We start from the raw sequence: 26,127 nt of genomic DNA, 5'->3' as shown, positions 1-26,127 counted from the left end.
TGAACAAAACAATTTATGAATACAGTGCTTCTTGATCAATGTTTTTAAAATGTGAACCATTTGTTTAAAATCTCATCTTAGTTGAATTTTTTTAACTTGAAATCATTGTACTGTTCAGCAATTATCATTACTCCTTACTTTAAAAAGATCATCCTTACTCATTCCTCTCCTGACCAACTATAGCTTTTTTTAAAAAGTATGTACAGAGGAGTTATAGTTACATAAGTAAGGTAATGAGTACATTTTGAACAATGTTCCCCCCTCGTTTTCTCCTGCTTTCTCTGTCCTTGGCTTCCCTCCCCCACAAGTTATAAAGTTCATTTCCAACATAGTATCTAGTGAGTACCATTGTTGCTTAATTCACCCTTTGTACCACCTTTTCTGTGATTCCCCTTCTGGTCCCCAAATCAGATACACTTATATACAAGACAAAGGTACTGAAATCAGAAACAGTAACCACAGGGAATAAACCAGAGGAGAAAAAAAAAGAAAGACAAAAGAAATAACTGCAAACAGTATGCTTATAAAAAAAAAGAAAAAGACCCATTCCTCTTGTTTCCACATCATGTAGATAATTTCAATTAACATCATTTTATATGGTCATATGTACTATTGGGCTATTGTGTACCTCTGCTAGTAATATCCTAGGCATACTAATTATTACAGATGAGGGAAACCATGGAGCCTATGATTCTGATTTCACTTAGTATGATTTTTTCAGTTTTTCCATTTCTCATGAATGGGGCAGTGATATTCTTTCTAATGGATGCGTAGAATTTCTGTGTGTGTGTGTGTGTGTGTGTGTGTATACATGTGTGTGCCAAGTTTTCTTGATCCATTCATCTACTGAAGGGTATCTGTGTTGCACCCCTATCTTAGCAATGGTAAATAATGCTGGAATGAACATAGTTGTGCTGGTAGCTTTAGTGTGGCCTTGTTTGTGGTCATTTGGGTAAATGTGTGGAGTGGGATTGCTGGGTCATAGGGGAGCTCTATATTTAATCTTTTAAGGAACCTCCATACTGCTTTCCAGAGTTGTTGAAATAGGGGGGCTGGAAGGTGGCTCAGTGGTAGAGCGCTTGCCTTGCATGCCTGAGGCCCTGGGTTGGATTCCTCAGCACCACATAAGCAAAAAGAAAAAAAGCCGGAAGTGGCGCTGCTGCTCAAGTGGTAGAGTGCTAGCCTTGAGCTGAAGACCTGAGGGACAGCACACAGGCCCAGAGTTCAGGCCCCACAACCGGACCAAAAAAAAAAAAAACCAACCAGAGTTGTTGAAATAGTTTACATTCCCGCCAACAGCATCTGTTATTATTATTATTTTTTTGATAATGGCCATTCTAACTGGGGTGAGGTGGAATTGCAATGTAGTTTTGGTTTGTTTTCTTTTATGGCCAAAGATGTTGAACATTTCTTCATGTATCTATTGGCCATTCTTATTTCCTCTCCAGAGACCTTGAGGTAAGAGCAGATACACTGAAAATATTATAGGAAAGGATAGGGGATACACTAGAGCTCCTTGGCATAGGTTGAAACTTCCTAAATAAAGATCCAGAAATGCAACAAATCAAAGAAAGGCTGGATACATGGGATTGCATGAAAATGCATAGCTTCTGCATGGCAAAGGACATAGCTAGCAAGATAAATAGAAAGCCCACAGATTGGGTGAAGTTCTTCACTAGCTATACAACAAGACAAGGGCTTTATATAAAAAATATATTTAGAGCTCAATAAATTAACCCACCCCCAAAAACAATCCTCAAAGAAACAACCATCCCATTAAAAAGTGGGCTAACAAACTATAGCTTTAAAAAAAATCACTTTATTTTTATTTTTTATTAGGTTGCATTAGTTATACATCCACTGTAGCTTTTTACAGCCTTGTTTCTGCTTCCTTCCTTCTCCTAGTCTAGCTTCTGTCCCTGCTACTCTACAGAAAGTGCTTTTATCAAGGTCAATTGTTCCCTCTTTGTTGCCAAACTCAAAGGATACTCGTCATGCCTGCCTTGCTTGACTTTGCGGCAGCATTTGATAGGTTTCAACAGAATCAGATTTTTTTCTCTCTTAATTTTTAGACACCAGTTGTTCTTCTGTTTTCCAACTCCTGTGGCTTTTCTTCATTAAATTCAATCATTTGTTCTTCATCCTCTATTGGCCCATCAATATTGGCTATTAATGGGTAAAACCTCAAGTCTGTATCTGTAGTTTTTTCCTCCTGTAGTCTTTTTACCATCTTATTTACTCCTAGGTTATCTCATTTGCACCTAATTTAGCCATCTTATGATTGGTCTCAATCTGAAATTGAGACTTCCCACCCTCCTTGAACTCTAGACCACATGTATTCAACTGTGCATGTGTCACGGGTGCATCAAACAGCATGTCCAGAACGAAACTTGGCCTTTCCCCTTTAAATGCATTCCTCTGTGTTCCTACTTCATTGAATGGCCCTGCTTTTCAAGCCAACTTAGCCACTTGGTTACAAATCCATTAAGGCTCCTGGTAGCCTTTCATATTATTCCCTGCCCAGCCTATTCTATTCAGTGACTCAGTCTTTCTAAACTACAGTACTTTCTAAAATGTCTTCTCTCTTGCTGTCATTCCTACCTGGTTATTTAAACCCCCTATGGTCTACACTAGTCTTCTAAAATAGCAATCTGGTGTCAAGCTTCTGCTTAGAATCTTTCTAAAACTTCCTTTGGCTTTGGACATAAAGTCCAATTTCCTTTCCTCATCATCAATCAGTCTTTCATGTTTCAGCTTCTGCAGATCTTCCAAATTTCACCTCTTTATCACCTCATAATGCAGTCATACTGATCTACCTGTGATTTCCTTAATGGGCCATTTTTGCCTTCTTTTTTGACTGGATAAATGCTACTATGGTTTGCTACCTTTTATTAGGTGTTCAAGTGATTCCTCTGGAAAGTTTACCTAATATCCCTCTCCATCAGGCTTGGCTGGGAATCTCTTGTTTGATTGTTTTGGGGACCTGGAAAATAGACTCCAAGCCTGTTTTTTTTATTATTAATGCCTAGAATAAGAATTTTCCCAGCCTTCCACATGTAGTAAGGAGTATGTGGTTTTATCTAATTTGTACTATTTGGTTTTTTAACACCTTGCATACATGTATATACTGTAGTATGATTACTTATTTAGTCTGTTTTGCTAAGTGGATTGAGAGTTCCTTGAAGGAGGGATTTTGTTTTTGTCTCTGTACTCTAAGGAAATACCTAGGTGAGTACTCCACTAGAAGAATGGCTCTAGATGGTCAGAATGAAAGATCAGGAAGGTAAAATGGAGCTAGTAGTCATACACTGTACATCTTGGCAATAAGGAAAGTTCCAACAGTTTGGGCTCAGTTTATAGTTGAGGCAAATCATAAAATGAAATGTTATTTAGCCATAAAAATGAATGAAATTCTGAAATATACTACAACATAGAGAAACCTTAAAAATACTATAAGTGAAAGAATCTAAATACAAAACACTACATATGGTGGAACTACATTTATATGAGATACCCAGAATAGGCAAATGGCTAGAGAAAAGAAGTAGGTTATTGCTTGCCAAGAACTAGAGATTTCACTGTGGAATAGAAAATGTTCTGTTTCTTTTTGGAGTGATGGAAAAATGTTCTGGACCTCGTAGTGACTGATACACAACTTCATGAATATACTGAATTTTATAATTTAAAAGAATAAAATGTAAAAAAAGAACAAAATGTATAGTATGTGAATTATGTCTCAGTAGTGCCATTATTAAATAGTTGAAGTTGATACTTTTATAGAACCTAGAATATTTTGTATATTTGAATATCAACAGGATCCAAATAAAATCAATAGATCCACTGTGTTGATTTAACAGTACTCCTGTCAGGACTTGTATTTTGCTTTTATTTTGATGCACATATTTAAAATTCTAAATCTGATGCTTTAATAGTAGAAGTATTCATTTTGAAATAATGTATTTGCTTTCCATTTAAAATGTATATAATTTGACCATCATGTGCTTTTGGAATAAACTTGGGAAGCAAGTTTAACTGAAATGGTGGATGGAGGTAAAAACCTATTTGTCTTTTTCTCTTAGCAGTCCTGCAAGAAAACTCTATCACGGGACCATATTGTTTTTAATATATTTTTTATTGTAAAAATACCGTACAGAGGGGTTACAGTTACATGAGTAAGGTAATGAGTACATTTACTATTGAGCATTGTCAGCCCCTCCTTTGTTTTTCCCCTACTATTGCTTCCCTTCACACCTTCCCAACTCCTCCCTCCCCCCCACAGAAGTGGTGAAGTTTGTTTTCAACATAGTGTCTTGTACATCTCATTGTTACAATGGGTCAACCTGTATCCTTATTTCAGAATTTTGTTATTTCCTTTCCCCTCCCCAAATTAGAAAGATGTAGGGCATCGTAATTAAATACACTGAAAACAGCAGTTATACTATGGGGGAAGAACATACAAAAGAAACAAAAATATCACATAGTACATTATAAATACATTAAAAACAATAGCAAGAAAGATAAAACCACTTGTGTTCCTATCTTGGGGTTCATTTCGCTTAGCATCATCTTATATGGTCATATGTACATAGCTTTTGACCTTTTCTGCTTGTTCTATTATTTCCAGCCATAAAAAAATCATATTTTCTAGCATGACTACATTGTTCTGTTGGTATACCTTGGAGTTTATTCTGTGTACAGATAATTTAAAGATGTGTTTTTATCTTGTTACTTTCCCTATCACTTATTTAATGTGTTCATCTCAAAATGCAATGATTACCTAATTGTTTTTCTCTCTTATCCTACTGGATTACATGAAGATGGACTCTTTTTTTTTTTTTTTTTTGGTTGGTCATGGGCCCTGAACTCTGGGCCTGGGTGCTGTCCCTCAGCTCTTCAGCTCAAGGCTAGCACTCTACCACTTGAGCCACAGCGCCACTTCCAGCTTTTTCTGCTAATATGGTGCTGAGGAATCGAACCCAGGACCTCATGCATGCAAGGCAATCACTCTGCCACTGAGCCACCTTCCCAACCCCGAAGATGGACTCTTGAATGTGTTAATTTATTAATTTTTTTGTGCAGGTTATGGGGCTTAAACCCAGGATCCGAGCACAGTCTCTGAGCTTTTTCTTTTCTTTTCTTTTCTTTTTTTTTTGGTCAGTCGTGGGGCTTGAACTCTGGGCTTGGGTGCTATCCCTGCACTCTTCAGCTCAAGTCGAGCGCTCTACCACTTGAGCCACAGCGCCACTTCTGGTTTTCTAGTGATTTATTGGCGATAAGAGTCTCGTGGACTTTCCTGCCCAGGCTGGCTTTGAAATGTGATCCTTAGATCTCAGATTCCTGAGAAGCTAGGATTACAGGCGTGAGCCACGGGTGCGCGGCTCTCCAGCTTTTTTACTCAAGGCTAGTGCGCCACCACTTGAGCCTCAGCTCCACTTCTGGCTTTTCCTTGGACGTAGTTAACTGGTGATGAGTCTTATGGGTTTTCCTGCTGGGGCTGTCTTTGAACCTTGATCCTCAGATCTCAGTATCCTGAGGAGCTAGGATTATAGATGTGAGCCCCCAGCACCCCAATTTAGTAATATTTTAAACAATAACTTCCTTTGGTCTAAAAATTTGTTCTAACCTATAAGGGACTGTCATTGGAGATTTTTCTGATATTAATCCTGAGGCGTATGTTGGGTACAAATAAGTAGTCTTTGTTTACCAAGAATAATTTATATTTTTCTTTTATTTCTAGGTCTTTTGATGGGTCTTGTACTTCGGTATGGCATTCATGTTCCAAGTGATGTAAACAATGTGACTCTCAGCTGTGAAGTGCAGTCCAGTCCAACTACTTTGTTGGTAAACGTTAGTGGAAAATTTTATGAGTACACGCTGAAAGGAGAGATTAGTTCACATGAACTCAATAATGTTCAAGATAATGAAATGCTTAGAAAGGTAAGTTTTTCTTTTAAGATAAGGTCTTACTACGTAGCCCATTCTGGTCTCAAACTTGCTTTGTAGTCCAGGTTGTTCTCAAATTTGTGATCCTGCTTCCTCAACTTCCCAAGTGCTGGGATTACAGGCATGTACTACCACATCAGGCTAAACAGTAAGTTTTTAGTTAAAAAATAATCTTAAAATTAAAAAAGCATATTAACTATAACAAGTGACTCTGAAGGAACAGTGTTTAGTATTTGAAATAATTTAACCTTAAAATTAGAGTCAAATCTGTTCAAAAATATAATGAAAGGAAATGAATATTTCTAGGCAAATGACATTTCTATATTCCTGATTGAAGCTAAGTGCTACAACTCTTTCTGTTTGACTCTGTTGTTTGTGGTGGTTGTAATAAATGGTAATCAGGATGGGGTTAAACAGAATACAGATGAATTTCTTCCCATTTATACATGGTCCTTAAAATTTTAGAATACTTCAGCACATCAGGTTTACTGCAGTAATGTGTCTTTGAATTATTTCTTTCCTTGATTGTGTTTCTGTACTGAGCACCACTTAACCTTTCTCTGATTCATAATCTGGAACAGTTTTTGGAGCGTTAGCATGAGCCTTGGCTATTGGAATATGCTGTATACACAGCTTTATGTGGGCAGTTGGGTTGCAGTCCACTGGCTCTCAGACTTCCCAGAGTCACTTGCTCGTGTCCCACTCAGTTTCTCTCATGAAGCTTCTCAGTGCCACTTTGTGCAATTATTGTTTTGCCCACCGTTGGCTGTTTGCCTCACATTTTCTATCTTCTACATTGACTGACGCAGATTTTTATAGCTACTTGATTGTGTTTCTGGCCATCTTTAATAGTTTCTAAATGTCTTATGACCTTAAAGTTTACTTCGGAACAAGAGTTCTCAGCACCTGTGGGAAATTTCAGTTCCTTAATAGTTCTAGTAAGCTACATTTTAGCTTGGATATGTGTATATCTTCTTAGAGATTATATCACAGTCTACTGCAGCACTATGCACAGAAGGGACATCTGCTTTATTATAGCAGAAACAGGCCATTCTTCCCAGTTTCTCTTCTCTATACTCTCATCATTTTCAGCTACTGAAATTTATGCTAGCACAAGAATGCTTTCTCTTACAAATTCCTTCTAGTGAATAATATTACGATAGCACATTAAATTAGAAAAACCTGTTTTTTGACATCCTTTCTTTAAAATAAATGGGCTATGAGGGCTAGTTGTACAGAAAGTTTTACCACATTATATGATTTAGCTTCAGAGTTATCACCTATAGGTTGTTTCCTTTGCCAGTTTTGGGGTCTCATTTGTTTAAAGCAAAAATATGCGTTGCTTTGTATATCCCTCCCCCATGGCATAACCCCTGCTTTCACTGTATTTGAGGTTGGTATAATTTGTGGAGGGGAAGGGAAAAAACAAATTGTTTAAATAAGGATACAGGTGGATCCATTGCAACAATGAGATGCACTTTCTCATTTTTGTTATTTTTTTTTTCTGACATGAGGCTTCATCTCAGGGCCTGGGTGCTGTCCTTGAGCTTTTTTGCTCAAGGCTAGTGCACTACCACTTTGAGCCACAGCCCCATTTCTGGTTATTAGAGAGTTAATTGGATGTAAGAGTCTCAGGGACTTTTCTTCCCAGGCTGACTTCAAATCACAATCCTCAGATCTCAGCCTCTTGAGTAGCTAGGATTACAGGGGCCTGGTTATTTTAAAGATTTTTTTTTTTGGTCCGGTCCTGGGGCCTGAACTCTAGGCCTGGGCGCTGTCCCTCAGCTCTTCAGCTCAAGGCTAGTGCTCTACCACTTGAGCCACAGCGCCACTTCTGGCTTTTTTCTTTTTGCTTATGTGGTGCTGAGGAATTGAACCCAGTGTCTCATGCATGCAAGGCAAGTGCTCTACCACTGAGCCGCCTTCCCGGCCCCTAAAGATTTTTTTATATATAATATTTTATAGAGTTTCTGGTGCTAGGCTATAGTTGATTATTCCGGTACTATTTCCTTGTCATGTGGTTGAAGAATAGTACATTAGCTATCCTTCATAAATTTTTTATAGGAAAAAGAATACATTGCCAACCACTGGTGGCTCTTGCCTGTAATCCTAGCTACTTGAGACACTGAGCTTTAAGGTTTGAAGCTTGCCTGGGCAGGAAAGTCATGAGACTCATGTCCAATTAATCCCCTCCAAACTGGAAGTGAAGCTATGGTTCAAGTAATAGAAAGCTAACCTTGAGCTAAAAAGCTTGGGAACAGCACCCAGGCACAAGTACCTAAAGCATGCAAATAATAGACTCTTCATATGAAGTATTTTAAGTTAACATAGTATGTTCTTTCTGTTGACCAGATTAACATTTAATTTTTTTATCTTTTGATAATTTGATAATATAATCAGGTCTTCTCTTTATTTTAACAGGTTACTTTTGATCCAGAAGTGTTTTTCAATATATTACTTCCTCCTATCATATTTTATGCAGGTTATAGTCTGAAAAGGGTAAGTGTTTTTTGTATTTCATGTATTTTGAACAAATTGTAAAGTTTCCATGGACTTTGTAATATTTTGCATTTCAAAAACAGGACATTCTTCCTAAGTTCTCCTCTTTTCTCTCATTGTTTTTAGATGCTGAAATTTATACCTGTATAGAAATTCTTTTTCTTACTGATTTCTTCTTGTGAATAATGCATTTAATATTAGCATGGCACACTAGAATAGAAAATCTTTTCTTTATTGAGATATTCTAATATAATATTTTGTTTTTTGTTTTTAATCAGAGACATTTTTTCCGGAACCTTGGGTCTATCTTAGCATATGCTTTTCTTGGAACAGCAATTTCTTGTTTTGTTATTGGGTAAGTCTTTGAAGCTTAAAATACTTTTTAGTTTTCAAATTATAATTCTAAAAATTATACATTTTAAAATTCTCTTTGAATTCTGTATTATTGTATTCCTGAATGTGTTTTAGATCTTTTGTAGTCTAATCTATTCACATAGGTAATAAGTTGTTTGACTTTTTGTTAAGGCCAAGTTTTAGCCATATTTAAGTGCCCTTAATTAAATTTCAGAATAGTCGCAGAGTACTGTAGTAGCTCTATATTTTTATTCTTTAGACTTCTTTAATCATTGATATTTTCTAAAGTAGGAATGTGTTTATTGAACAGGTCCATAATGTATGGCTGTGTAATGCTGATGAAAGTAACTGGACAACTCGCCAGAGATTTTTACTTTACAGATTGCCTGCTGTTTGGTGCCATTGTATCAGCAACTGACCCAGGTATATTTTACATGAGTGGAGCTGAAATATTTCAATGCAGTGTTTTGCAGTAAAGCACATGTGGGTGTTTTGTTGAGGTTTAGAATCCATGATTAGGTACTTCCTTAGCATTGTACTTACCAATTGTGAAGGAAAAAAGTTCATGTTTCCTTTTGGTTTAAGCACACATTTGTTTCTTCAGTAACTTCTTCATTACCTTTTCCTACTACTAGCCCACAAATTGATGTTGTCTAGATGACAGCTTTAAGATCATTTCTTCAGAAACTTAGCTTGGTCTGTATCCCTAGTGATTGGACATAGCAAAACAAAAACTAGATTATAGATTCATTAAAATGAATGCAACATTTTTAAATGCCTAGAAAATTAGTTCTCTAAAATCTTCTGTTTTATATTTAGCTATTTTCATGCATTTAACACTAAGAAAAATAGTAGTGAATTTTTTTATATTACTAAGGTTTGAACTGAGGGTTTTAGGCCTTGCTAGGCTGGTATTCTTCTACTTGAGCCACACCTCTAGCCTGACATTTTGCTGATTGTTTTGGAGATGGATTTTTGACTTTTCTCCAAGACTGGCTTTGAATTGAGATCTTACAAGTCTAATGTTCCTTTTTTGATTAAAAATTGTCCTGACCACATAGCTAGCAAGATCAATAGAAAGCCCACAGATTGGGAGAAGATCTTCATTACCCATACAATGGACAAAGGTCTCATATCTAAAATATACTTGGAACTCAAAAAATTAAATCCCCCAACAACAAATCCTCAAAGAAACAATGGCCCAATAAATAAGTGGGCTAAAGACTTAAAGAGAAACTTCTCTGAAGAGGAAAGAAGGATGGCCAATAGACACATGAAGAAATACTCAACCTCCCTAGTCATAAAAGAAATGCAAATCAAAACACCCCAGTTAGAATGGATATAATCCAGAACTCTAATAACAACAGATGCTGGAGGGGATGTGGACAGAAGGGAACCTTACTGCATTGTTGGTGGGAGTGTAAACTTGTTCAACCACTTTGGAAAGTAGTATGGAGGTTCCTCAAAAGACTCCACATAGAGCTCCCCTATGACCCAGCAATCCCACTTTTGGGCATTTACCCGAATGATCACAAACAAGACCATACTAAAGCTACCAGCACAACTATGTTTATTGCAGCATTATTTACCATAGGTAAGATATGGAACCAACCCAGGTGCCCCTCAGTAGATGAATGGATCAAGAAAATGTGGTATATATATACACAATGGAATTCTATGCCTCCATCAGAAAGAATGACATTGGCCCATTTGTTAGGAAATGGAAAGATTTGGAAAAATTCTATTAAGTGAAGTAAGCCAGGCCCAAAGAAACATAGGTCCCATAGTTTCCCTTATTTGCAATAACTAGTATATGTCTGAGACAAGCAGAAACCGTCAGATAAGTTGATGTTAGGCAAAATGAACCCCAAGATAAGGACTCAAATGATTTTTCTTTCTTGCTATTGTTTCTAACATATTTATAAGATGATTTCTTTGTTGCTTTGTATGTCCCTCCCCCATGGTATAACCCCTGCTTTTACTGTACTTGATGTTGATATAATTTGTGGAGGGGAAGAGAAAAAACAAATCATTTAAATAGGGATACAGGTGGACCCATTGCAACAATGAGTTATACAAGACATTATGTAGATCTTTACAACTTGGGGAGAGCGGGGGAGATGGGAAGGGATGGTAAGGGGAAACAAAGGAGGAGGCAACAATGCTTGATACGAAATGAACTCATTACCTTGCTCATGTAATTGTAACCCCTTTGTATGGTATTTTCACAATTTAAAAAATAAAAGACCATAAAAAATAAAAATAAAAAAAATTGTCCTGACCAGGCACTGGTAGCTCACACTTGTATTCTTAGCTACTCAAGAGGCTGAGATCCTGATCATCATGGTTTGAAGCCAGCCCAGGCAAGAAATTCTTTGTCTACAATGAAGCTGTGGCTCAAAGTGGTGAAGTGCTAGCCTTGAGCAAAAAAAAAAAAAAAAAGAAAGAAAAAAAAGGAAAGCTGAAGGATAGAGACTAGGCCCTGAGTTCAGGCCCCATACCTAACAAAAATAAAATGGCCCTTTGATCATAAAAGTGTTTGGTAATTACACAGTTGTTAATCTGTGGTTTTATTATCAGATCTCTTAAAATTCGTTTTGTCAAATTAGTTGTTCTGACTGAAGTTTTAGTTTTCTAATATAGTATTGTTTAAGCTTAATGGTTATAATTAAATTAGAAATTTGGAGAAAATATGTAATGAAAAGTTCATGGTATAAACAGATTAAAGGTTATTTAGCTTTTGCTTGTTGGGTGTTGGGAATGGGACCCCAAGGCCTTGAAAGATGCTATGCAAGTTCTCTGTACTTGAGTTAACAGTTACAGCACCTATCTAAAGTTTTTTTAAAGGATAGAAGTTTCTTTTACTTTGAGTTAGGACTTTGGTAGAAGGTTGTTCTGTTTCATCTTTTAATCGTGTAAGTTAATCATCTTCTTTAATTGTCATCCAGAACAATGAAAGGTAAGGTCCTAAGGTTATCTTTGAATTCTTGTGTTAACTGGTTAATACAGGAATTGATGGAAAAAGGAGAAAAGTGTGTTTCATACTGGATGAAAGATGGGTTTAAATGTTGGCTCAGAGGGCTGTTTGACAGACATTTGTATAATTAAAAACATTTAAAAACTAGACAGATTACTTCCTTAAAGATTCCCAAGGCTGTCCTCTTGTTTGTAGCTGCTCATATTATAAATAAGAAGGTAAAGGGGGCTTTGGAAGAACCAGTGGTCTCTTGTTTCTGCATTCTTTCAATGGAAGAAGGCTCCTGAACATTTCAAAGCCTATGAAAAAAAATTAAGTTGATTGGATTGGCTACATTACTTAAACATTCTGGTTTTGTTTTGGTAAAGATATTGCCTGAATATAATTTATCGAAAATTAAAAAAAATTATCAAAAATAAGTTGCTTATATAAAGTTGGAAAGTTGTAATTTTTTGAATTATGAAAGCTACTGTTTTTTTGGTGGTATTGAGATTTCAACTTAGGGTTTTGTGCTTAATAAGGAGGCGCTCTATTACTTGAACCACACTTAAACCTCTCCTTTAGCCCCAATTCTGACATTCTTTCTTTCTTTCCTTCCTTCCTTCCTTCCTCCCTCCCTTCCTCTCTCCCTCCCTGCCTTCCCCCTTTCTCTTTTTTCTTTCTTTTCCTTCCATCCTCCCTCTTTCCCTCCCTCCTCCCCCCTCTTTCTCTTTCTTCTCCTCCCTCCCTCCTTTCCTCCCTCCCTCCCTCCCCCTCTCTTTTTTTTCTCTTTTCTCTTTTTTTTGGGGGGTCTGGTCATGAGGCCTGAACTCTGGGCCTGGGCGCTGTCCCTCAGCTATTCAGCTCAAGGCTAGCGCTCTACCACTTGAGCCACAGTGCCACTTTCAGCTTTTTTCTTTTTTCTTATGTGGTGCTGAGGAATCGAACCCAGTGCCTCATGTATACAAGGCAAGCTCTCTACCACTGAGCCACCTTCCTAGACCCTCTCTTTCTTTTTCTTCTCCCTCCTTCCTTCCTTCCTTCCTTCCTTCCTTCCTTCCTTCCTTCCTTCCTTCCTTCCTTCCTCCCTCCTTCCCTCCCTCTTTCCCTCCCCCCTCCCTCCCTTCCTCTCTCACTCCCTCTCTTCTCTCTCTCTCTCTCTCTCTCTCTCTCTCTCTCTCTCTCTCTCTCTCTCTCTCTCTCTCTCTCTCTCTTTCTTTCTTTCTTACTTTCTTGTCCTGGAGATTGAACTCACAGCCCTGTCCCTGAGTGCTGTCCCTGAGCTACTTTTGCTCAAGTGTAGTGCTCTACTACTTGAGCCATAGCTCTACATCTGGATTTTTGGTAGTTAATTAGAGAGAGTCTCACAGACTTTCCTGCTTGGGCTGTTTTCGAACTGTGATCCTCAAATTTCAGCTTCCTGAGTTGTTAGGATTAAAGCACTGCCTGGCAACTTTCTTTCTTCTTTCCTTTTTCCTTTGTGGTACTGGAGTTTTAAATCAGAACCTTGTACTTGCTAGGCAAATGCTCCAAAACTTGAGCCATACCCTTAGCCCACAATCTTGCTAACTTTTTAACTTTCTAGAAGGCTGAACCATACATGGGTTTTATTATCAAAATTCTTCAGAATTTCTCTAACCCCCTGTTCTCCTTTCTCTTGATAAGTTTTGGTATCAGTGTTCTCCAGCTGCAGTGCTTTGTTGTAGAAATTATCTTTTAAAATTCAAGGTTTCTGTTTTGATACTTTGTATTTGAAAAAAAAAACTCTCCTCTTTCATTCTACTTGGGCTTTTTTTTTTTTTAAACTGGGTGAGCTATATGTGATTCAGCAATTAAAGTTATAATACAACTTCTCAATCTTATTTTTTTTTTAATTTTATTTTTTGGTCAGTCGTGGGACCTGAACTCTGGGCCTGGGCGCTGTCCCTCAGCTCTTCAGCTCAAGGCTAGCGCTCTACCACTTGAGCCACAGCGCCACTTCCGGCTTTTTTTCTTTTTGCTTATGTGGTGCTGGGGAATCGAACCCAGGGCCTCATGCATGCAAGGCAAGCGCTCTACCACTGAGCCACCTTCCCAGCCCTCAATCTTATTTTTTAAGAACTAATATAATTGCTTCAGTTTAAAAATAAGTTTTTATTCTTTTTTCTTTTTGTTGGTTGTGGGGCCTGAATTCTGGGCCTGGGCACTGTTCCTGAGCTCTTCAGCTCAAGGCTAGTGATCTACCACTTGAGCCACAGCACCACTTACGAATTTTCTGCTTATATGGTGCTGAGGAATCAAACTCAGGGCCTCATGCATGCAAGGCAAGCACTCTACCATGGAGCCATCTTCCCAGCCCTTTTTTTTTTCCTTTTTCAAATTGTAATATACTGATAGTTGGCTTTTTCCTTAGTTAAATATGTATGACAGCTATAATTCTGTTCATAAATTTTACCCTAGCCAGAAATTAAACTTGTGTTTTCATTTCCTAGTCTTTGGTAAACTGACATGCTTGTAATTTGCAAATAAAATACAAGTGATTGTAAGGCTCCTGGGATGCCCATGGCTCATGCTTGTAATTCTACTTTCTCAGGAAGCTGAGATCTGAGTCTCATGGTTTGAAGCTAGCTTGGCAGGAAATTCCTAAGCCTATTATTTCCAATTAAACACCAAAAAGTCAGAAGTAGAGATGTGATTGAAATGGTAGAGCATCAGCACTGAGTGAAAAATCTAAGGAACAAGGCTTAGACCCAGAGTTCAAGCCGTATTACCTTCATACGAAAAAATACGTTTGCTGTATGAGATGCTTTTCTTTTTCCTTCCCCTTTCCCTTTCCTTCATTTCTTTCTGGAACTAGAGGTTGAACTTGGGGCCCTATACTTGCCAGGTAAGCACTCTACCACTTGAGACACTTCATCAGCCCAAGGGGATGCTTTCTATACTATTCTTCATTAGCAATTGATTCCCTACTCTATAAGAAATTCTTGACTATATTCTTTATGGAAAAGAAATGTACAAAAACAAATTTTAACATTTACATGAAGAATGTAGGCCATCTTAGTGGGTTTTTTTTCAGGTGTTTTTAAGAGAAAGTGATGTTCCATGTACAGAGAAAAACATTGACACATTCACTACCTATTTAATACAGTAAGAAAATATTAAAAAGGCCGGGCGCTGGTGGCTCACGACTGTAATCCTAGCTACTCAGGAGGCTGAGATCTGAGGATCGAGGTTCAAAGCCAGCCCGGGCAGGAGAGACCATGAGACTCCTATCTCCAATAAACCACCAGAAAACTGGAAGTGGCGCTGTAGTTCAAGTGGTAGAGTGCTCGCCTTGAGCTGAAGAGCTGAGGGACAGCGCCCAGACCCAGAGTTCAAGCCCCACGACCGACAAAAAAAAAAAAAAAGAAAAGAAAATATTATAAAGGAGTAAATGAATTTCTGTGTAATGTCCACTTAGCTATTGAAGAGAAATATGATACATTTGTAATGTCTAAATACTCTTGGTTCTTTTTTTTTAATTTAATTTAATTTAATTTGTGAACATACTGTACAGAGGAGTTACAATTACATGGGCAGGATAATGCATACATTTCTTACCAAGCATTGCAGCCTCCTCCTTTGTTTACCCTTCACATCCCTTCCCAGCCTCCCCCCTCCCCCTCCCCCCCCAATCCCAATCCTTCTCCTTCCCCCCTTCCCCCCCCCCCCCCCGCACTGACGTTGTAAAGCTCGTTTTGGACATGACAACTTGTACTTCTCATTGTTGCAACAGGTCCACCTGTATCCTTAAACAACTGGTTTTTCCCCATCTCCTCCACAAGTTATACTGACATCAAATATAGTGAAAGCAGGGGTTATACTGTGGGGGAGGGACATACAAAGCAACAAAGAGATAATCTTATAAATGCGTTAGAAACACATGCATGAAAGAAAAAAACATTAAAAGACACATCTAAGGGTTCATTTTCCTGACATCACATTATCTGACCTTTTCCGCTTGACTCATACATCTACTAGATATTACAAATAAGGGAAACCATGGGACCTATGTTTCTTTGGGCCTGGCTTACTTCACTTAATATAATTTTTTCCAAGTTTTTCCATTTCCTAACAAATGGGGCAATGTCATTCTTTCTGATGGAGGCATAGAATTCCATTGTGTATATATACCACATTTTCTTGATCCATTCATCTACTGAGGGGCATCTGGGTTGGTTCCATATCTCAGCTATGGTAAATAATGCTGCAATAAACATAGTTGTGCTGGTAGCTTTAGTGTGGTCTTGTTTGTAAGCATTTGGGTAAATGCCCAAAAGTGGGATTGCTGGGTCATAGGGGAGTTCTATGTGAAGTCTTTTGAGGAACCTCCATACTGCTTTCCAAAGTGGTTGAACAAGTTTACATTCCCACCAACAATGAAGTAAGGTTCCTTTCTGTCCACATCCCCTCCAGCATCTGTTGTTGTTAGAGTTCTTGATTTTTGCCATTGAGCTTCTGCAGGGCAAATGACATAGCTAGCAAGATCAATAGAAAGCCCACGGATTGGGAGAAGATCTTTACTAGCCATACAACGGACAAGGGTCTCATATCTAAAATATACTTGGAACTCAAAAAATTAACCCCCCCAACAACAAATCCTCAAAGAAACAACTGCCCAATAAATAAGTGGGCGAAAGACTTAAAGAGAAGCTTCTCTGAAGAAAAAAGAAGGATGGCCAATAGACACATGAAGAAATGTTCAACATCCCTAGCCATAAAAGAAATGCAAATCAAAACAACATTGAGATATCACCTCACTCTTGGTTCTTTTACTTTCCAGTGACTGTTCTTGCCATATTTCACGAGCTTCAAGTTGATGTTGAACTCTATGCACTTCTTTTTGGTGAAAGTGTCCTCAATGATGCTGTTGCAATAGTGCTGTCTTCGTAAGTGTTTATTTTCTTATTATGAATGTTACATGTGAGGATATTAGGAACTGAAAGTTATGTATTGAATAAAATGTATTATGAATAATAAACACTAGGAAGAGCAAGGATTCCCCCTCTCAGGCAAAAATACATTCTCTTTTATTTGTTGTTGGTCTTGGGGCTTGAACTCAAAGCCTGAGCTCTGTCTCTGAGCCTTTTGGTTCAAGGCTAGCTCTCTACCACTGGCTTTTTGCTGGTTTACTGGAAATAAGAGTCTCACAGACTTTCGTGCTGGGGCTGGCTTCGAACTGCAATCAACATATCTCAGCCTCCTAAGTAGCTGAGTTAAGGCATGAGCCACTGGCTCCCAGCTAACAATTTTTAAAATTACATTTAACTTTTTTGGGGGGTCCAGTTGTGAGGCCTGAACTCTGGGCCTGGGCGCTGTCCCTCAGCTCTTCAGCTCAAGGCTAGTACTCTACAACTTGAACCACAGTGCCACTTCCGGCTTTTTTCTTTTTGCTTATGTGGTGCTGAGGAATAGAACCCAGGGCCTCATGCATGCAAGGCAAACGCTCTACCACTGAGCCACCTTCCCAGCCCCAGATTTAACTTTTTGAACAGAGAATATATCCACATAGTAGAAAAATAAAAACTTTTCAAAGGTTTATACAGAAAATTCATATTCTTATTTTTATAAACTTTGCGGCCCCTTAGAGCTAGATATATTTGGTTCGTGTGCAGACAAGTACTTATCCAAATGTAAGCATGGATATGAATATGTATTTGCCTTTCCTTTCTTTTTTCTTCCATGTTTTATTGTATTATAATCACACAATCTTTAATTAATGTAGATATTTCCACTGATAATGTTGGCATCTTATTCATTGAGAGACATTTATTCCCTTGACTTTTCTTTTTTTGCAAGTATTTCTATTAGTGTACTTTAATTCAACATTGTGTGTGTGTGTGTGTATGTGTGTGTGTGAGTGCGTGTGTGTGTGTGTGTGTGTGTGTGTGTGTGTGTGAGTGCGTGTATCCATTGTATTTTATATTCCCCTATTACTCAGTGAAGGATTTCACCTACAGAGAATTTGCATTTTTCTCCACGTTTTATTAGAATCAGTTACTTATTTCGGGAGTTTCATTTTGACATGTCCATATATGTATTCCAGACTTTCCCCTCTGTCATTCTCCCTCCAGCCCCCTCCCCTCTTCCTTCTCAAGCCAATTTCAATAAGCTTCATTGTTCCATTTCTTTTGACCATATCTTTTTTTTGTGGTGCTAGAGGTGGAAACCAGGAACTAGTGCAGGCTAACAAAGTGTTCTACCACTGAAGGACATCCACAGTCCATCATTTAATTTTACTTTTTCATTTAATGAGACAGAGTCTGGCTGTATAGTCCAAACTAGCCTCAAACTTAACATCTTCCTGCTTCAGTCATTTCTTATTTTGAGAGTAGCCTACAGACAGAGAGAGAGAGAGAGAGAGAGAGAGAGACAGACAGACAGACAGACAGACAGACAGACAGACAGACAGACAGACAGACAGACAGACAGACAGACACACAAAGAGAGACAGAGACAGAGAGAATGAACATGGGTGTGTTCTGGCACTCTTCTCATATTTTTCATTGTGTGTGTGAGACCAGAATTCGAACATGGTATTGACCCTTTTGCTCAGCCACCTGAGCCAGGCTCCCAACCCCTCTATTCTCATATGAAAAGAGAATTTTCTTATTCTTTGCAACTATATAATAATCTGTTTGTGATCTATACCATAATTTATTTGCTCAGTCAATGATTGCTGGATACTTGGAGAGTTTTCATGTTTTTTGCCATCTCAAATGATGCTTCAGCATTTAACCTTAAACTTTTTTTTCAGTTTTTACATGTATATATATATATATATATATATATATATATATATATATATATATATATATATATGATAGAATAAAGTTTTAAAAGACCTCATAGGTTTAAAGAACAAATACATTAGTAATTTTATTTAACATTGGTAAATTATATCATCATTTTATACTTTAACCACTAAATTTATGGGAGTTTTAAGCTGGGTACAAATGGCTCAGGACTGTAATCCTAGCTACTTAGGAGGCTAAAATCTGAGGATCTTAGTTCAAAGCTAGCTTGAGCAGATAAGGCTGAGAGACTCTTAACTTCAACTAGCCAACAAAAACCTGGAAGTGGAATTGTAGCTTAAGTGGTAGAGCTCCAGCCTTGAGAGAAAAAGCTAACAAAGACTTGCAGGCCCTGAATTCAAGCCCTAGTACTGACACCAAATAAAAAGAATTATGAGAGTGTCTTGTTTTCTCACAATCTTAGCAATATTCTTGCTAATTTTCTAATAGAGAAATACCACATTGTAGCTTAATTTGTGTTTCTTGTATTAAAGTTAATCATTACACCACTCACTTTGGTTTGCATAGCCTGATTACCCATTGCCTTGTTGCAGAATTGGAAATGATCCTTTTGAGATCACACTAATCACTTAAATGTTGTACATGACAATATCCAACATGTCATGTCATCCAAAACCCATGCATGAAGCCCTGCATTCGATTCCTCAGTATCACATAAACAGAAAAAGCTGGAAGTGGTGCTGTGGCTCAAGTGGTAGAGTGCTAGCCTTGAGCACAGAGTGGCTCAGGGACAGAGCCCAGGCCTTGAGTTCAAGCCCCAGGACTGGCCAAAAAAAAAGTTACTGGTCATAAAAAAATATGAAGCTATAAATCTCATTAGATTTCTAGTATATAAATACACATGAGATCACTAGCATGACTAAGTGAAAAGAATAAAGCAGAAGCATCAGTTTTCAGCATCAGTTCCCTATCCTAGACACTGTATTCTACTTTCTAAACATCTTACCAATAAATCTTCCTTTTTCGTTGCTCTGAGAGATTGCATTGGAAAAATCTGTTCTGATTTTGTCATATCATAAACTAATAATCCTTATGTCTTAGTTTTTTCAATCATAAAGGGACCCATTTCTTACAAACTTTAGGAGCAGTTGGTTAATGTTAAAGGAAAAAGTAAACATTTTGAGTATGAGCTTTGTTGTATACATATGTATACATAATGAAGAAGAAGGGTGCTAAAAAGCGACAGCCCTTGCTTTCAAAGGGACCCCCTTGACTCTTCCTATTGCAACATGTCTCAAACAGAGTCCTGTGAGAATGAAACTTTACAGAAAATGATTTGAATGATTTCTTTCTTAATTCTTTTTTTTTTGGGGGGGGGGTCCGGTCGTGGGGTCTGAACTCTGAGCTGGGCACTGTCCCTCAGCTCTTCAGCTCAAGGCTAGCGCTCTACCACTTTAGCCACAGCACCACTTCCGGCTTTTTCTGCTTATGTGGTGCTGAGGAATCGAACCCAGGGACCTCAATGCGTGCAAGGCAAGCACTCTACCACTGAGCCAACTACCCAGCCCCATCTTTCTTAATTCTTGATGAGTTTTTTTTTTCTTTTTGCTTATGTGGTGCTGAGGAATCGAACCCAGGGCCTCATGCATGCAAGGCAAGCTCTCTACCACTGAGCCACCTTCCCAGCCCCTTTCTTAATTCTTAATAGCAGTATTCTTGGTAATTTTCTAATTGAGAAATACCACATTGTAGCTTAATTTGTTTTTCTTGTATTAGAGTTAATCATTACATCAATCACTTTGGTTTGCATAGCCTGATTGCCCATTGCCTTGTTGCAGAGTAGGAAATGATCCTTCTGAGATAAACACACTAATCACTTAAATGTTGTACATGACAATATCCAAAATGTCAAAAAAATGTTTTTGTCATTTTGGGGCTTGAACTCAGGGCCTGATGGGAAAAGCCATTTCTTATTTATCAAAAAATATCAGGTCCTCTGGCATTTTAAACATTTAAACACAGGATTTAAAATATTCAATCCAGAATAAAAAACTTATGTTAGTCCTGTACTGCAATAAAATAGAAACAAATTAGGAAATTTTAGTTTTGTCTTAGATTTGCTAAAAATTTAACCTGGGAGATAGGAGAAGAACTTGGTATACATGCCATTTTTTAGGCCTGAACTCAAAAAAAAAAGCATTGAAGTGATTATAGGGAGAATTTATTATATTCCTGGGAATGTGTTTTTCCTTCTTTTCATTGACATGGCTTGATGCCTTTGAGTCTGGACTTGTTTTGTAATGCTGGTCTCTCAATTACCTGAAATGAGAGCAGAGTTAGTAATATTAAGTACAGTTGGCAATAGCGATTTTCTCAGCTATGTCAGTTTCCTTGGGTGGCTGTTATAAAAGAAGCTTTTGCAGACTGGGAGGTCGAGATGAAAAGTGTCTTCTGTAATTGCCTGTCTTAGTCTGATGCAGAGTGACTTTCTTTCAGAAAATTGGGGTGGAGGATGCAGCTGGATATGCTCAAAGTACTATTGAGTGAATTCTAATTCCTTGGAGGGCCTTTGGAGCCCTTTTTCTTATAAAAGTCTATTTCAGTTAGTGAATAGATAGCAGGCATTTGGCCCTTTGTATTATTCTAAAAGTTGGAAAGGTACTTTAGTCATCATTTTTCCTCTATAAGAGAAACAAAATAAAACTGGGTTGAGAACTAAACAATATTCCTTATATTAATGCCTCTTCTGGAAAAAGCAAGGTTTTTCATTAGTTTGTTAGTATGTTAGTGCTTTGGGGCACTGAGTACAAGTAACTCTTCAATAGAATCACAGAAGAATAGTACCCGACAGTTCAAGGAGGAAGAAAAAAATCTATCTCCTGAAATTGTCATTGAAAGAAAAGCTTAGTTTGCTTGCTAGTTGGATATGCTCCAGGAATTTGGGGTAACATTTTCTTCATCTGAAGATTTGAGAGTTTTTTCTCTTGCTCTGATTTTATCTTTATGATCTAAACTAGATAATTTTTTAAAGTAAAATTGTCTCCTAGAGTTAAGAACATTCTGTCTTTTGTAGCTCAATAGTGGCGTACCAGCCTGCTGGAGACAACAGTCACACCTTTGATGTTACAGCTATGTTCAAGTCGATCGGGATCTTCCTTGGGATCTTCAGTGGATCTTTTGCGATGGGTGCTGCTACTGGAGTGGTGACAGCTTTAATATCCTTTGATTATATTTATCTTTTCCTGTTAACCCAATGAAGTAGTTGAACCCTATCATCTGCAGTTTCTCCTAGTTCTGTAAGGAGAATTATGTTAGAATTATTATTAGAACCAAGTGTTTGGTCTAAAAATATGAAGTAATAATCTTTGCTAAATTAAAGAATTTCTTTTTATGCATAGGGCTCAGTGCCCTAAAACTGTTGTGGGGGCATAATCTAGCTACTCTCAAGCTTTCAAACACTTTGGCTTAGCCTCCTGAATGGTGAGATAGCAGGCATGTACCATAATGCTTGATACTCCAAAACTTGTATGGCAAGTCATGGTGTCCCTTTGAGTGTGGGGTTATTTTTGTGTCAGTCCTGGGACTTGAAGTCAGGGCTTAAGCACTGTTCCTCAGCTTTATTTTGCTCAAGGCTAATGCCCTACCCACTTGAACCACAGCTCCACTTCTCCATTTTGGGTGATTAATTGGATATGAGAGTCTCATGGACTTTCCTGTCAGGGCTGACTTTGAATTGTGAACAATATATGACCACAATGCCACATGAACAAATTATGGTTCTAAGTGAAAGTGTAGAGGATTTTAGTCCTTTTCTCCCAATTTTAAACTTTTTATGCCACAGCCCTGGCCTGGGAGCCTAGATTGTAGTCCTGATACTGCTACTAGCTAGCTATGAGAAACATTGGGCAAGTCATTCTTGTATTCATTCAGAAAACATTTTCTGTTTTCCTGCTACATGCCAGGTGATGTCAAAAATAAACAAGCCATACATGGACCTTGACTCTATAGCGCTTCCACTGTTATGGCAGATACAAATGTGATAGGAACTTTTATATTCTGCTTCTTTAGATTCCAATGTAGGAAATTAGAGGATACGAACATTAGGAAAAATGAATACGGGTGGATGATCTCTAAAGAGTTTCCAGCTATAATCTTTCAATACTTTGGTGGCACTGGGATTTGAACTTAGGGCATCACACTTGCTAGGCAGGTGCTGTACTGTTTGAGCCAAGCCTCTACCCCTACCATTTTGCTCTAGTTATTTTTAAGACATAGTCTTGCTTTTTGCTCCAGCTGGTTTGTACCATGATTCTCTATTTAGCTTCCTGTTGTAGCTGGAATTAGAGACATGCTTATGTGTTCAGCTGTTGAGTGAGATGGGATCTCATCAACTTCTTCCCTGCTAGACTTGATCTGTGATTCTCTTACTCTTTGCCTACTAAGGAACTAGAATTGTAGGTGAGAATGAAAGTCAGGATTATACCTTCTTAGCCACAGCCTCAGCCCTCTTTTAATACTTTCATATAAAAAAATGCATGATTCTTTGTTAAGAATATCTTAGTTTGCTTGGTTTGTACTTCAACTTTGCACTGGTATGGACTTTTCTTGTGGCTTTTTATAGATGAACGGAGGCGTAAAGGGCAGTAAAATGGTTCTGAAGGTAGCCAGTACAGATGGTATCTCTTTGCTATTAACAGGTGCCTTGAGGGTAGGAAGTTTTATCTTGTTCATCATTTTGTGGTAGTACATAGTTCCTGAAGTGACACTAGATTCTAGCCTGAGGTCTGTCGCAACTTGGCACACACCATTCTACCCACTGTCAGCCAATACATACTTTTTTGTTCATTTATTGTAAAAATGTTGTACAGGGGGGTTACATTTACATGAGCAAGGTAACGAGTACATTTCCTATTGAGCGTTGTTGCCTCCTCCTTTGTTTTCCCCCTACCATCCCTTCCCTCCCTCCTCCACAACTACTCCCCAATACATGCTTTTTAAACTAATAGAAATGAGTGAAGTGCCCATTGCTTCATCATGGGGTGAATGCTCTACATCACAGATGTTTTAGAAGGTGAAGTAAAAATTGCTGTAATTACGGAAGCTGACTTGCTTTGGGCCACAAATTAATAGCATTGGCATGTTTTGTATCCAATCTGTTTGCTTTTCCCTGTTACCTACTTTTTACTGGCAGGGTATTTTACTGGCAGAGTATCTCATCCCTGTAATACAGAAGGAGCAGCTAAGCTATGAGACTTACAGGAATGCAGCTGCAGCCCACCCCTTAGTAATAAGGGGCTCATTCTAAGAGTTCTAAACTTCATTGCTTTCTTACTCTGTGACTGTGTGTGTTTGTGTGTGTGTGTGTGCATGCACGCGCATGTGCCAGTACTGGGGCTTGAACTCAGAGCCTGGGTGTTGCGCATTAGCTTTTTTCAGTCAAAGCTGCTACTCTACCACTTGAGTGACACTTCCACTTTGGGCATTTTGCTAGTAATTGGAAATAAGAGTCTCTCAGATTTTTCTGTCTGGACTGGCTTTGAACTGGGATCCTTAGGTCTCAGCCTCCTGATTAGCTATGATTACAAGCATGAGCTACTAATGTCTGGCTTACTTTGTGACTTTTATATTAGGTATGCTTGACAGCCTTATTACCTTCATGGTTGCCTTGCTTCAACTATTGTCTTTCTAGTGCCATTTCTGTCTTTTGAGATCTTGTTACCAAGCTTAACAGTCCTACGTGACAAAGTTCACTAAATTGCGGGAGTTCCAGTTGCTGGAGACGGGCTTGTTCTTCTTGATGTCCTGGAGTACCTTCCTCTTGGCTGAAGCTTGGGGTTTCACAGGTTGGTGACTTCCTTCTTTGGATTATAAACCTTTACAGGGAATAACCTAGAGAGCTACTACACAAGTAGATCAGTTCCTCATATTTGAACGTACTGTTATGTTTGGGATTTAGGTCCTCATGTTAGAATGTAAAACAGATTTCCAGTGAAAATGGTTTCTGTCAACAAAGTACATGAAAACGTCAATACTATGCGTAAAATCTGCCTAAGTATAAATTTTGTGAACCATCCTTCTATGGGAACTTGAAATTTACTGTCTTTGTAGGTGTGGTTGCAGTATTGTTTTGTGGTATCACACAAGCACATTATACATACAATAATTTGTCCACAGAATCTCAGCACCGAACAAAACAGGTAAGAGAAGCTATAATTATTAATATTTTTTTCTTTCAGCAAAACACGTTTTTTCAACTTAGAAAAAATTTTAATCCAGTTCAGGAAAAGTGTACTATTCTTTTGACTCTACAAGTAGATGAGACTAGTAGGGTAAAAGCCTCTTGATGGGGATACCTTATCTTAACAGAATAACCAGAGGCTATATTAATATGCTTCCCATAGCCAATCAGTTAGCCTCCTCTTCTAGTATTTTCCTGCTCTTCAGTGAATTTAAAGAGTAATGCTGGGCTGGGAAGGTGGCTCAGTGGTAGAGCGCTTGCCTTGCATGCTCAAGGCCCTGGGTTCAATTCCTCAGCACCACATAAGCAAAAAAAGAAAAAAGCCGGAAGTGGCGCTCTGGCTCAAGTGGTAGAGCGCTAGCCTTGAGCTGAAGAGCTGAGGGACAGCGCCCAGGCCCAGAGTTCAGTCCCCACGACTGGACCAAAAAAAAAAAAAAAAAAAAAGAGTAATGCTTTGCAAACTCATTCTAAGTTGAATAGAACTGTTGTTGTATAATGAAGATAAGGTTAGCTATTAATCTCCTGGTCCATACACAGAACATTGACTTCTTTCAGTCTTCATGCAGGCCCTGCAAAGCTTACTATTGCCAGCAACCTCAGAGGACTGTGTCATTGGCCAGGTATTGAATGGTAATGGTGCAGTGTACTTGAAAAGAATTATGAAGGAAATAAGCATAGAATTTTCCAGTTTTAGGAAAAATGGGACAAATATGCAAGTAAAATGTACTATCTGAAATAGAAAACAGATACATTCCAGATGAGGATCCTAGCGATAACTAGTAGCTTTCAGTTTTGCCAGATGATTAGAATAGTGACATGAGCCTAGAAGGGACCAATGCTGAAGCAGGGACAGTAAAGTAGTTCCTTTTTTTCCACATTGTCTTGGATCCTCAAATTTAGTTTATGACCCATACTTTCTCTCCAAAAGAAATTAAGCTTTCCCATCAAAGCAGATACATTAAAAATTACAAATCATTTTTGCAAATGAATTCAGTGCACTGAGTATAGAGAAGAAAACCAGCTGTAGTTTCAGCATTTTTCTAGCAAGAAAGCAGAGCATAAAACCAACAAGATAGGGCTGGGAAGGTGGCTCAGTGGTAGAGTGCTTGCCTTGCATGCCTGAGGCCCTGGGTTCAATTCCTCAGCATCACATAAGCAAAAAGAAAAACGCTGGAAGTGGCACTGTGGCTCAAGTGGTAGAGTGCTAGCCTTGAGCTGAAGAGCTGAAGGACAGCATCCAGACCCAGAGTTCAGGCCCCACGACCAGACCCCCCAAAAAAAAAAACACAAAAAACCAACGGGATAACAGCTTTCGATCTTGTTGGTGATAGGAAACATGTACACAGAAAACTGATACAACTAAC

At 38.3% G+C, this 26,127-nt stretch overlaps 1 protein-coding gene across 2 annotated transcripts in view; it reads left to right on the top strand.

Annotated features, from left to right (window-relative positions):
- Nucleotides 1–26,127, top strand: part of Slc9a6 (solute carrier family 9 member A6) — a 69,444-nt gene that overhangs the window by 7,368 nt on the left and 35,949 nt on the right. For both annotated transcript variants that reach the window (XM_070039664.1, XM_070039665.1), the window contains 8 exons: nt 5,738–5,937; nt 8,365–8,442; nt 8,721–8,797; nt 9,107–9,219; nt 16,554–16,659; nt 21,599–21,740; nt 24,263–24,368; nt 24,634–24,722. In XM_070039664.1, coding sequence (XP_069895765.1) covers nt 5,738–5,937; nt 8,365–8,442; nt 8,721–8,797; nt 9,107–9,219; nt 16,554–16,659; nt 21,599–21,740; nt 24,263–24,368; nt 24,634–24,722 — 911 coding nt within the window. The remainder of the gene's footprint in view (nt 1–5,737; nt 5,938–8,364; nt 8,443–8,720; nt 8,798–9,106; nt 9,220–16,553; nt 16,660–21,598; nt 21,741–24,262; nt 24,369–24,633; nt 24,723–26,127) is intronic.

The sequence above is a fragment of the Dipodomys merriami genome, unplaced genomic scaffold (genome assembly GCF_024711535.1).
Source record: "Dipodomys merriami isolate MVZ:Mamm:240054 unplaced genomic scaffold, mDipMer1.0.p SCAF_3, whole genome shotgun sequence".
NCBI lineage: Eukaryota > Metazoa > Chordata > Mammalia > Rodentia > Heteromyidae > Dipodomys > Dipodomys merriami.
The sequence above is the reverse complement of the archived record's forward strand: the minus strand, read 5'-3'. Positions and strand labels throughout refer to the sequence as shown.